At 38.7% G+C, this 12,433-nt stretch overlaps 1 protein-coding gene across 3 annotated transcripts in view; it reads left to right on the top strand.

Annotated features, from left to right (window-relative positions):
• The window catches only part of gab3 (GRB2 associated binding protein 3), a 147,926-nt gene extending 135,976 nt beyond the window's left edge, over positions 1 to 11,950 (top strand). For 2 of the 3 annotated variants that reach the window (XM_041195976.1, XM_041195974.1), the window contains exons 8-10: positions 2,323 to 2,428; positions 5,275 to 5,388; positions 5,951 to 11,950. In XM_041195976.1, the coding sequence (XP_041051910.1) occupies positions 2,323 to 2,428; positions 5,275 to 5,388; positions 5,951 to 6,091 (361 nt within the window). In that variant the 3' untranslated portion in view covers positions 6,092 to 11,950. The remainder of the gene's footprint in view (positions 1 to 2,322; positions 2,429 to 5,274; positions 5,389 to 5,950) is intronic. The other variant, XM_041195975.1, reaches the window with a different exon arrangement.
• Positions 11,951 to 12,433: the final 483 nt, after the last annotated feature.

Below are 12,433 nucleotides of genomic sequence, written 5' to 3'. Positions count from 1 at the left end.
CCCAACATTCAGTATGATTATAGCTGATCTTGAACACCACCACCTGGAAGTTTCCCTCCAAGCCACTCACCATCCTGACTTGGAAATACATCACTGTCGCTGGAACTCTGGAGGAACACTGTTCCTTCAAAATGCTGGAACTCACTCCCTAACAGCACTCTGGGTGTACATACACCACATAGACTGTAGCAGTTCAAGAAGGCAGCTCACCACCACCTTCTCAAGAGCAATTAGCGATGGGCAATAAATGCTGGTCTAGCCAGTGACACCCACATCCCGTGAAAGAATTTTTTAAAAACCTGTTCATCAGTGTTCAATTTGGGTTCCACCGAGGGTTACTTGGCTTCAGAGACATTACACTTTGGACCAAGCATGGATATAAGACCTGAACTCCAGAGGTGAAGTGTGAGTGACTGCCCTTGATAACAAGGCAGCATTTGGCCATGTGTGGGCATCAAGGAGCCCTAGCAAAACTGGTGTTAATGGGAATCGAGGGAAAATCTCTCCACTGGGCTCTAGTCATACCTAGCACAAAGAAGATGGTTATGGTTGTTGGAGGCCGATTATCTCTACTGAAGGACATCACTGCAGGAGTTCCTCTGGCTAATGTCCTAGGCCTAACCATCTTCAGTTGCTTCCTCAATGGTCTTCCTCCAAAACATAAGAATGGAAATAAGGATGTTTGCTGAGGATTATTCATTCACAACTCTTCAGATACTGAAGCAGTCCGTGCCTCCAAGATCTGGACAACATTCAGGCTTGGGCTCATAAGTGGCAAATAAATTCGCAACCCACAAGTGCCAGGCAATGACCACCTCCAACAAGAAAGAATCTAATCATCGCCCCTTTATGTTCAGTGGCATTATCCTCGCTGAATCTCCCACTATCAACATCTTGGAAGTTACCATGGATGAGAAACTTAACTGGACCAGCTATATACTACAGGAGCAGGTCAGAGGCTAGGAATTCTGCACCTCCTAACTGCAGTAATGACCATCCAAAGCCTGTCTATCATCCACAAGGCACAAGTCAGGAGTATGATGGAATACTCTCCAATTGCCTGGATGGGTATATCTCCTGTAACATACAAGAAGCTCAACGCAACCCAGGATAAAGCAGCCTGATTAAATGGAACCCCATCTATCAGTTTGATCATTCACTCCCTCCACCACCATTACAGCATGGTAGGAGTGTGTACTATCTACAAAATATGCTGCAGCAACTTACTAAATCTTCTTTGACAGTAACTTTCAAACCGGCGACTTCTGACACCCAGAAGAACAAGGATAGCAGACACTTGTGAACACAGGCCCCCCTCCAAGTCACACACCATCTTTACTTGGAAAAATATCACTATTTTTCCATATTTGCTGGGTTAAAATTCTAGAACTCCATACCTAATAGCACTGTGGGTGTACCTACAACATACAGATTGAATCGGTTAAAGAAGTTGGTGAAGGGCAATTAATGCTGGCCTTTAAAACTTTAAAAGACATTATAAGCTGCAAACCAAAGTATTTTTCCCCGGTTTTCCTTATTTCTTTCCTCCTCTCCCTAAGGAACCAAATATTGGTACACTAATTTTACAAGGACACATATGCCTTTCACACCTGAATAAAGTGGCTATTCACCACACATGAGCTAGACATTCAGTGGCATTAGGATATTTTGCCATAGAAGATATCACAGAAAGTCAGAATCTGATTCTAACTCAATATACTTGCACCTTTTAGAGGGCATCCACTGAACTGCAGACAGTACCCCTTCTTTCTCTAGCTCTGGGATACGAGGACCAATAGTAATACCGAAGCATCCATCCTAATTGAAATCAACTAACCCAGCACAGACCAGGAGTTGACTGAGATATATGGCTCAGCAACATAATGGATGTTGCCTACACCTATCAAGTTGTCATGTCTGATTGATCTAACTATTGGCTGATTTTGGTGATCAAGCATGAATATATTGGCTATGCTCCTCTTCTGGCTACTTTCTGGAGCAGAATTGAAGGAAACTATTGTTTCACTGAGCAATTAATTAACCCGACAGTTTTTTGCTGAATTTATTTTAGATTTTTAAAAGAAAAACTGTCAAGATTCTTACTCAAATGTTAAGATTGTAGGTTAGAATATCAAGGGATCTGGATTAAAAAGTGGGTAAATGGAGATGAGGTACAGATCAACCATGATCTGATTGAATGGTGGAACAAGCTGAACAGGCTAGGGGACTGAATGATCTGTTCCTATGTTTCCATGTATAATTCTTCAATTTTGTTTGTTGTGCTGAGATCTTTAGCCATTCTTTGTCTTTTCTTTTCTGAAGCAGGTGGAGTACGGCCAACTGCATCACACCAGAGAGTCAATGTAATTCAGCCAGGAGCTTTTACAGCACCCTCAATGGGGAGAGCGATGAAAATTACACACCAATGGTAAAAAAAAACCACACATATGGTCATAGTTCAGTACTTGTAGAATAGTGGAACCAGTCATGGGGAAGATGTCCTTTGGAAATGCACAGAATAATGCTGCTGTGCTCAGGGCAGCAAGAATCCTGGAAAGGGTTCTTGACAAAGCAGTAAGCCCCTTCTTAACGTATGCAAGAGGCCTCACACTTGTTTTAGGCATAATCCCAGATGCGTGGAAATTGGCAAAACTCAATTGTAGGTTGGGTGTTTTTCATTCCTGCCTGGAGCATAGAACATTTTGCCCCAGAATTGATCCTTGCTGCACCCATATTGTGACTTAAAATCCCTTGCTAATCATAGTCTTAGTATAATGTTTAGGTTGTAAAAATATCGCTAAGAAAATGATATGTAACCACAGTAATAATGCAAAACCCAACTGGCAATTTCCAGGTATGAGGACAGAAATCAATAATCAATGAGCAAAATCATTTACTGTGGTGAAGCGTCTGAGTTTACGTGCATCAAAGCTAAAATATAGGAAACAAGGAATAAGGGAGGCCAAGGGATTTTTTTTCAACCAGAGCAATTCAAATATTGAACAAATCAGCGTGGAAGGCCACTGAAGAGACAATTGATCTGCTTCCGAATAGGGAAGTGATTTTGGTTTATGATGAGAATGCGAGGTTGGCTTATAAAAACTGTGGGGCTTGTTTAGTCTAATGGACTTTTCTTTCATTCCTAAAAAGAAAAATGTTCTTGGGATTTTGTGGTCAAATCCTGGTAATCATCTCCACTACAGATTAAAAACAGATTCTTATCTCAGATTAGAGCTTTTCTTTGATAAAGGTGTGGAATTCTTCATACCGTATACTGTCAGAAGCAGTTATTGAAATTAAAGTTCCCACCCAGCCCTACACAGCCTGCATCTATCCCCTTCTCAAGATCTACAAGCAGGACTACGCTAGTACTTCCATCATTTCAAGCTGTTTTGTCCCGCAGATCTGATGTCTTCTGATCTCAACTCTCCTTGTCCAGTCTCTTCTGACCTACATCTGTGAATCTTCTGGTAGCTTCCATCACTTTCCCTAACCTATTCCTTTTCATCAAGTATGCTCAGTCTCTCTACACCTCTCAACCTCACCAGGATGGCCTGGGGGCTTCTGATTTTTCCTTGAATGGAGCCTACTCAGTCCCCAGACACCACCACCCTCATCCTTCTAGTTGAACTTATTCTTACATTGAACAATTTCTCCTTTGACTCCATTCGTTTCCTCTAAATAATGAGTGTTACTATGGAAACCTATGTGTGTCCTACCTATACCTGTTTTTCATGGAAAATCTGGAGTATCCTTTGTTTCAGTCCTACTTAGGTCTCCTCCCTCACCTCTTTCCAGTACAGTGATGATTGTATTGGTGCTGCTTCCTGCTCTCACCCCAAACTAGAAACTTTCATTAACTTTGCTTCTAATTTCCACCCTTTTATCGCCTTCATATGATCTAAATTCAACTCTTCTATTTCCTTCTTCAGCTTCGCTATGTCTTCAGGGTAGGCTGCCAACCAATATCTACAATTAGCTCCCTCTCTCTCACTTTTATTACACATTCCTCCCAGCCTACTTCTTATCATGACTCCATTCCATTCTTCCAGTTTCTCCACCTTTGCCGCATCTGCTCTGATGATATTGCCTTCCACACCTGTGCTTTCAATATGTCTTCCTTTTTCCTCAGCCAAGGATTCCTCTCCACTGTGGTTGACAAGGCCCTCAACTGTGTCCCACTTCCCTTACTTCTACTACCCCAAGCAAGATGCCACCACCAAACACATCTTCGCCTCCTCTCCCTCTCCAGCCTTTCTAAGGGATCGTTCTATCTGTGATATCCTGTTGCATTCCAGAATCACCCCCAAAACCTGCCCCCCTTCCCACCTCACCTTCCCACGTAAGCACAGGAGATGCAACACCTGCCGTTTCATCTCCTTCCTTGCTACCATCCAGGGGCCCAATATTCCTTCTGGGTGATACAGTGATCTACTTGTACAATTTATTACAAATTATTTGCTGTTCTTCTCTACAGTGGGGAAAACAAATGCAGATTGGATGATCCCTTTGCTGAGCACCTCCTTTCAGTCCTCAAGCAAGATCCTGAGTTGCCATTTTAATTCCCCATCCCAATCCAACTCAGATCTTTCTGTCTCCATTTCCTGCACTATTCCATCAAAGCTCAATCGAAGCTCAAGAAACACCACCTCAGCTTTCAGTTAGGCACCTTATAACCTTCCTGACTCAATGTTTGAGTTCAACAATTTCAGATCATATCTACTGCTCCCATTTATTTTGAACTGCAATTGCTAATAATGATTCTGCTGTTGCCATTTATACCTCCTCTACACTTACTTTTTGTTTCTTTCGCTGTCACGCTATCATCTCCTTTTGCCTTGCACTTTCACCCCTTTTATCATTTAATCTCTCCCGCCTTCCAAACTATCTTAGACCTTACCTTTTGTTCTTTCCTCCCCTCACTTCTTAATGTGCCTCTGTAATTGTTTAAAAATAAAAACATATTGCATTTAAATAGCACCTTTGAAGTAGGAAAATGTCCTAAGGCACTTCACAGGAATGTTAGGAAACAAAATTTGTTTTCAAGAAACAGTTATACCTCTAATTTTTTACAGTTCTAATAAAAGATAATTGATCTGAAACATAACTCTGTTTCACTCTCCACAGATGCTGTCTGATCTACTGAGTATTTCCAGCATTTTCTGTTTTTATTTCATATTTCCAGCATCTGCAGTATTTTGCTTTTGAATGAATGATAATTGTCGTGAAATACGTTAATCCCTCAAGTTGATTAATTGATATCTTTATCCCCAGGAACGGTCTAGCTCCGTATATAATGGTAATGGCAGCAGTCACTGGCCCCGAACGTTAAACCTGGACTATCTAGCCTTAGATTTCAATGCAACATCTCCCTCTCCTGTTCAGAAGGTATTTATTCAGATTTTGGTAACATTAATGCATATCAGTTTGCAATTTGTAATATATGTAGCAATTATAACTGAGTGAAAGTACAAATCGAACATGTTACTCATAAATAACGCCACCAAAAAACTGCACTAAATCTCAATTCAAAATTCCCATAGCTGCAGTAAACTAAGAAGAGTAAACATCAGAAAGGAACGAGAGAGAAAGGTTTAGGAAAAGTGAGTCTTGGATAGGGAGCCTTTGTAAGGACAAGCAAAGAACCTACAACCAAAATATTAGCCTCTTAAAGATTCTGACAGACCTGCTATGTATTTCCAATACTGGGTGAGATTTTACCTCACTCAAAACTTATGAGAGAGTCTGAGAGTGCAAGAGAAATTGTAAGACAGAAAACAATAAAGAGTGAGAGAATGTGCATGATTACAAAAAAGATAGTGAGATAACGTAAAAGAAAGAATTTGCAAGAGTAAAAGCATATGAGAGAGAGTAAGAAATTGTACGAATTAAAGAGATGATACATCTTGCTTTGCATTTAATAGATTGCTTCTTTTGGTCTTATACACAGAAGCCATTCCTTTCATCCATGCTGGAAGAGCGGGTAGACTATGTCCAGGTAGATGAACAGAAGACCCAAGCTTTGCAGAACACTAAGCAGGAGTGGACTGATGTGCGACAATCTTGTAACCTGTCAAAAACTTTAAAATGACAAATTTTTATTACACCAAAACTTTACCAGCGAGGAATAAGATGCAAACTAGACCAATATGGTTCTAGAAATGACCGATTGAAAGACTAAGTTGATTTCTTTTAAATTAAGAAGTGAACGTACAATCAAAATAGGCAGCTTGAAAATTGCAGACTCTGTCAGAGACACAGAATATATTGTATTTCTAACAATAATGCCACCACATTGGTTTGTTTTCAGCAATTTTTGGTTTATATTTTGACAGCAATTCTTTCAATCAAGCACTGTGTCCAATACAATTAAGAAGAATACCAAGTGATTTTATTCACCCCTGGAGTAACCCTTATTTTTTTATAATTGCAAATCAATTGTGAAGAGTTAAAGGCCAAAATACAGGACCTGAGGTTAAAAAAAGAGTAAAAGAGAAAAACATAGTAAAACCAAGAAATATAACACCCAGCTTGAATTTTAAAAGTCTGTCAGTTATAGGAGCAATTAAAGGGTTATGAAATTTCATAATTTTGAAGTTGTGGGAGATTCCAAGGAATTCCTGATTTCAATGCAGTAGAAATATAGGGAAGTTGGAAAATGTGCAGGGTGATATTTCTGGAGCTGAGAGCAAAACCAGACAGGAAAGTTGAAAGGGGCATTTCTATGATGGAGTTGATCGCAATGGAAGTGAGAGAAATCTTGGAGGCAAAGTCTAACAGGAGCAGGCATCAACTTTTTCTGTATTCAGAAGGATAGGAGAGCTTCATCATATATGAAAGTAGTGTTGAAGTTTTAAACAAATAGGAAAAATTCTCAGCCTTTTGTAAGTGTACAGGGTCTAAGCACCGATATTGGTATCTTGAAGAAGTGGTTTTCACCTTCATGGGCACCAATTTTGTCTTTTGGTTGAACAATAATGATTTATAGGCTTAAGATTTATAATTTGGTTTTACAATTTTTGATTTTACTTTGCATCCTAGGGATAGCGATGACAAACCCCTATAAAATCAAATTGTAAAAACCTTTAGAAACTGTTGTGGAGCTGCCGGACAGTTCCACAAATCCTAATGATGTATGTCCAAATTATCTTCAATTTCTAATCAAATAGAAATTTCTGCCTCATTCTAATGTTCCTCTTTTTGTTGGAATTATTATTACATTTATTGCACTGGTTTATCAGGTAACTGCTTTTTTCAAATTGCGCAGGAGTGCTTATTCTGGGACAACAAGCAAAAACAGGTTTTTGATTTAACTCAGGAATAGAAATGTCAAATATGATAAAAACAAATGATAGAAATATGAATAAAAAAACAGCAAATACTGCAAGTATACGCCAGGTCCAAAGTCATGAGGAGAGAAAAGACAGATTCACGCCTTGGATAGGGAGCCTTTGTAAGGACAAGCAAAGAACCTACAACCAACATATTAGCCTCTTAAAGATTCTGACAGACCTGCTGTGTATTTCCAATACTGGGTGAGATTTTACCTCACTCAAAACTTATTCACTGACACAGTTAAAACTGGGCTCATTTTGTGCCATTTGTAGAAGCATCAGCAATCGTTTGCAATTTTTCAGGAAATTTTTGGATGAACATTCTAGGAGCAGTAGCTCTTCATTCCATCTTAATCCAGCCTAAACTGGTTCTACTCCGGCTTTCTCTGACTAAATAGCAACCTGAAAATTATTCTGTTCCAATTTGTTTTTCGGCACAATAGAAAATGTGAGCAGGTGTAGGCATGGTTTATGGTTGGCGCAACCATCTGAAAATTGTCTTATCCTTTAAATCAATGGGACCTCCAAATTGATTTGTGATATATGTCCTTTTGCTACCTTTCCCCTAATACCATTGCTGCCCCGTTGATCTCTGATTTTTTTTCACATAGTGAAGGTGAGAAAAGAACAGGTTTTTTAACTTAACCCAGGTGATAAAACAAATGCCAGAAATATGAAATTAAAAAAACCAGAAAATTCTGTAAGTACATGCCAGGTCCAAAATCATTAGGAGAGAGAAAAGAATCATGTCTTAGATAGAGATCCTTAGAATAGATAGAATCCAGCAAAGTAACTGGATTCAGCAGTCAGTTCTTCTCTTCCCGTTGAAGGCATTGAATCTCAGTGAGGTACAGTTTCTAATACCTCACCTAACTTATTATTTGTCACGTGCTGGACTGTGAGTGTCATAGGCAATTGAAGCTACTGGGGTGGGGGTTGCCATCATAGTCAAAGCCTATTCTATTTTCACCTGCGGTTCATGCATACACACTATTTCCACTTTGCAAAGCCCAATGCTGATTTTGTCCTTTTCCAATGCTAGGGGAACAGGGACTAATTAGAACATCCTCTGCTAGCTCAGCACTGAATAGGAATAGAACCTGAGACATATTAGTCTTGAAGGTTTAGTGTCACACTGAACAATGTTTTTACACATTAGGCCATTGAGGAGGGCTACTAGTCAAAGACTCCAGGAAGTTTTAATATGCTGTTTGATTATACAATGAAAAGCATTATAACTATAACTATTTGTGTCAAAATTTCAGAGTTAACTCTTTGTTTTAAATTTCCCTCCTGCCAGCTAAGAAAGGGAGCAAAAACTGAAGGATAAATGTTGCATTTTAAAATAAAGGAGTTCAACTTTTTTGCAAAAACATATTGAAAGTAAACCAAAAAGAAGTCAGAAAAAACAATTTTTTTCCCAATTTTTCGCTTCTACCAAAGATAAAGGCATTATTTTCTGTCATGAACAACAGTAGTACAAGCACTAACTATTCATTTAAGAAAACTTATAAATTATATATTAACAATCAGATAACCAGAATTAAGCCAATTGTGTCAATCTTGCATTCAAAGAACTTGGATTCGAAAAGTTATTCTAACTAATGGGGTTGAAATTACACTGTGCATAATGCATTTATACGTTCAGATTAAATTCCTCTGATATTTTAACAAAGGCATTAACCCATGATTGTTATTGCACAGTGCAATATCAACCTCTTGCTGATGGAGTCCTACCTACAGTAACAGATAAGTTATCAGATCAGGAATATTTCTATTTCCTTTTTTGGTCTTGATTATGTATAAAAAAACCTGAGTCATAAGAATTAAAAGAGCCAGAAAAGCCAATGATGCACGTTTTATCATGATAAGTGATATTAACCCCCTACCTATTTATCCCTCTGGGTCAAATTCATTCACACAAGTATCATTTAGCTGTAGTCTTACTTCTAGACACTGTAAGCATTTCACCCCCTTTTGTCATATGGATTCTTGCCTCTTAAACTTTTTCTAGTGAGGAGATCAGATAAGCAGGTGAGCAGCTGCTTTTGGTGCTAAATATGATAGAACACTATTGAACTAATACATTCTCCAGCTATACCACATATGATTCACATCACCTACAGTCATTCCATGGAAGTAAAAGTAATGATGCTATATGTCATTAATTTCACAAAACATTTTATTAAAGATTTTATTTAAAGGCCATTGCCAGGAATGCATTAACTCTTGGGATGCAGATCAGCACTAGGAATTTGCCATATTGAGCTCACTTCTGTTAAATGCTTCATGTAATTGCCAAAGGGGGAGTGGACATCTACACTCAGAAACTGAAAGAAAAAAAAGTTCTCTTAAATCATTCTATTTAATTGCTCCAATGAAAGATAGAAAATTCCTACCATCTAATAGCATTCAAAAATGAAAAACTACAAATTCTGGAAATCTGGAATAAAAACATAAGATTCTAGAAATACACAGTAGATTACTTAGCCTCCATAAGAGAAATGTCTTTGAGGGTGTGCAGCCTCATCAAAATTTTTCCCTATCTTATTAACATTTCTTTCTATCTTCATGTCCTTGGGACAAAGGTTATTAAGAGACACGGAGTAGAGTCAGGTAAATGAGATTAGGTTAAATATCTGGCATGACCTAATTGAATGGCAGAACAGGTTCAAGGGACTGAATGGCCTTGTCCTGTAACTAAGATCCTAATTTTAATCTAACCAACTCAACAGGAAACAGACAGGATCACTGCTGATAAATTGTATTAATACCAGCTGTATGACCAATGAATTCATCAAAGAAAAAAAAACAAGGGATAATTTGTTCACATGAACAGAAATAGCAAGGGCTGAATGTAGCAACAGGCTGGGGTTCAAAGCAACTCTGATCGATGAATGACAGTTGTATATTGGCTACAGGAGCCTTTCTTGAGGATCTTGCGCAGTCTCAGTTCAGCACTTAGTGAATTTAATGGAAAATAAAATCAGGTGGGGTATAAGATGCGTGACTGATCCAATAGCATTAATTTTATGCCATATTGAGTTAAAATTACCGCGTTCAGTTCTAATGAAGGATGCAAATCTAAAACATCAGCACCTATCTTTTGTCTCTTTATAGTGGATAATGGACCTGCTTTCTATTCCCTTTATCTTGGCCAGGATTTTATGGCCCTGCCACGGTGAGTCTCCCCCCAGCGGATGCGGCAAACCATTTAAATCTTAATTCAGTTCGGTGGGACCGTAATATCCCACAAGGTCAGATGGGCTGTAAAATCCTGGCCCTTATGTTTTTATTTCTCATCGCATTCCCTTCTCAGGGGATCAAGAATAGGAGAAGGGTAACGTTGAATCCCAACTTAGTTTCCAGTCAGACAGGCTATAAGTGGAGTCTTGAAGATATAAGAAACTTGTCTGCCAAGGGCTGGAAGCGTTGGAGAGTGGAGCAGCAGGGGACTGCCAGATTGTATAAGTGGAGCTGCCTAATGGCATCGTCATGTGAATAGGGATTACAGAGTAAATGACAATAAGAGGTGCTCAGAGTTGTGGAGGAGTTAACCCACAGATATCAAATGCTGTCAGTAACAGCTGCCAGGAAAATAAAAATCACTCCACAGAGTCAGTCAGATTAGTAAATGTAAAGTTGCACTGAGCTCTCCAGAAAAAAGGGTCACAAGGTTCTCCTACTGTTGAAGAAGAGATACATTACCAGTTATTTGAGAGCCTAGAGCTTTCAATCTCATTTTCTAACCTGCTTTTTAAAAAGAAACTACTGAACTATCACATGAATAAATTTGTGGAAGAACATATTGTTTAAAAAGAGATTGGTCTTAATAAAAGACCAACATAAGGGTTTTTCCTGTTTGAAATATGTATCTGAATCTTGTACCTTGGGAGCTAAAAACTCAGAAAATAGGTGCAGATAAGGAAGGACATTCAACTCAACCCCGTTAGCCCATCTAGAAAAGCTGACAGTTTCTCAGCAGAGCATTCAATTGTTTCTTTAATGATTCCAGGTGTCCGTCTCCATAACCCTACTCAGAACTCAGTTCCAGGTTTTGATCCCATATTATGTGAAGAACGTCTAGCATGAGTCCAAAATTTGGCACACTGAGCTTGGTGCCCCCTCATCCCTTTGAAATATTGCGCTGTATTGAACTTTTCAGTGCGATTTGGTATGTTATGCTACAGATATTTTATACTAATAGGCACAGGACTGCACAGAGCTTTTCATAACTTCTACCACAATTGTGCAACAAAGCCATCCCAGTGTTTTGGACCCTTCTATTATCTTCAGAAAAGGAGGTTTTTTGGGGTGGGAGGGGTGTGGTGTGTGGGTGGAGAAGGAGCAATTATTTTGTTGTGCTCTAATTTCCCAGGTTAAAGATATTATACAATTATAAGGAGATTACTTAGTAAAAAAAAAAATTATGAGATCTTCAAAGCAATCAGTTTTCAGAATAAAGGGATTTGACTGGAATCACAGATTAGGAAATAAAATGGATTGGGATAGACTTAGTTCAGATTCTTCACCTTGTCTGTTCAGCAATTGTAAATGTTGTATATAAGGATATGTAAAATATTTGTTAAAATAAACTGTTTCTGTGTTATGCTAAACATCTCTTCTACACTGTAAGTTTTTTTAAAAAACCTCATTGTGAAGTTAATAGTGTAGATGCACAATCTAACTTCATTTTGCAAAAGAAGAAATGAATAAGGTGACATAAGTCATTCTCAAGAATGGGTCCATCAAAAAGAAAAATGTCTAGCCTCCAATAAAGCCACTGAATTTTAGGTGAAAACGTGAGAAATGTAAAATACTCGTAAAGTCCTGGGGCTGGAGATCAATGTGCTCTGTTTATTGTGCATGACAGTCATGGTTCAGGACCTGCCTGCACTGGTTCCAAATGAAGTGGGCAGCATGGAGTCCCCACTTAAACTGCATGATTGAAGCATGTGACTAAGCAGATTCCATGCTGCTTCTTTTTTGTGCTGATTCTGTGCTCAGCAAAGGGCCAATGATATCATGCAGATACCAATTGTAGCCTGCTCTTAAATGTTAGCTACCCATTTAAAGGAAACTCCACTGAATAAAACTGG

Source organism: Carcharodon carcharias, chromosome 9 (genome assembly GCF_017639515.1).
Source record: "Carcharodon carcharias isolate sCarCar2 chromosome 9, sCarCar2.pri, whole genome shotgun sequence".
Taxonomy (NCBI): Eukaryota; Metazoa; Chordata; class Chondrichthyes; order Lamniformes; family Lamnidae; genus Carcharodon; species Carcharodon carcharias.
Note: the sequence above shows the minus strand (reverse complement) of the source record. Positions and strands in the feature narration are given on the sequence as shown.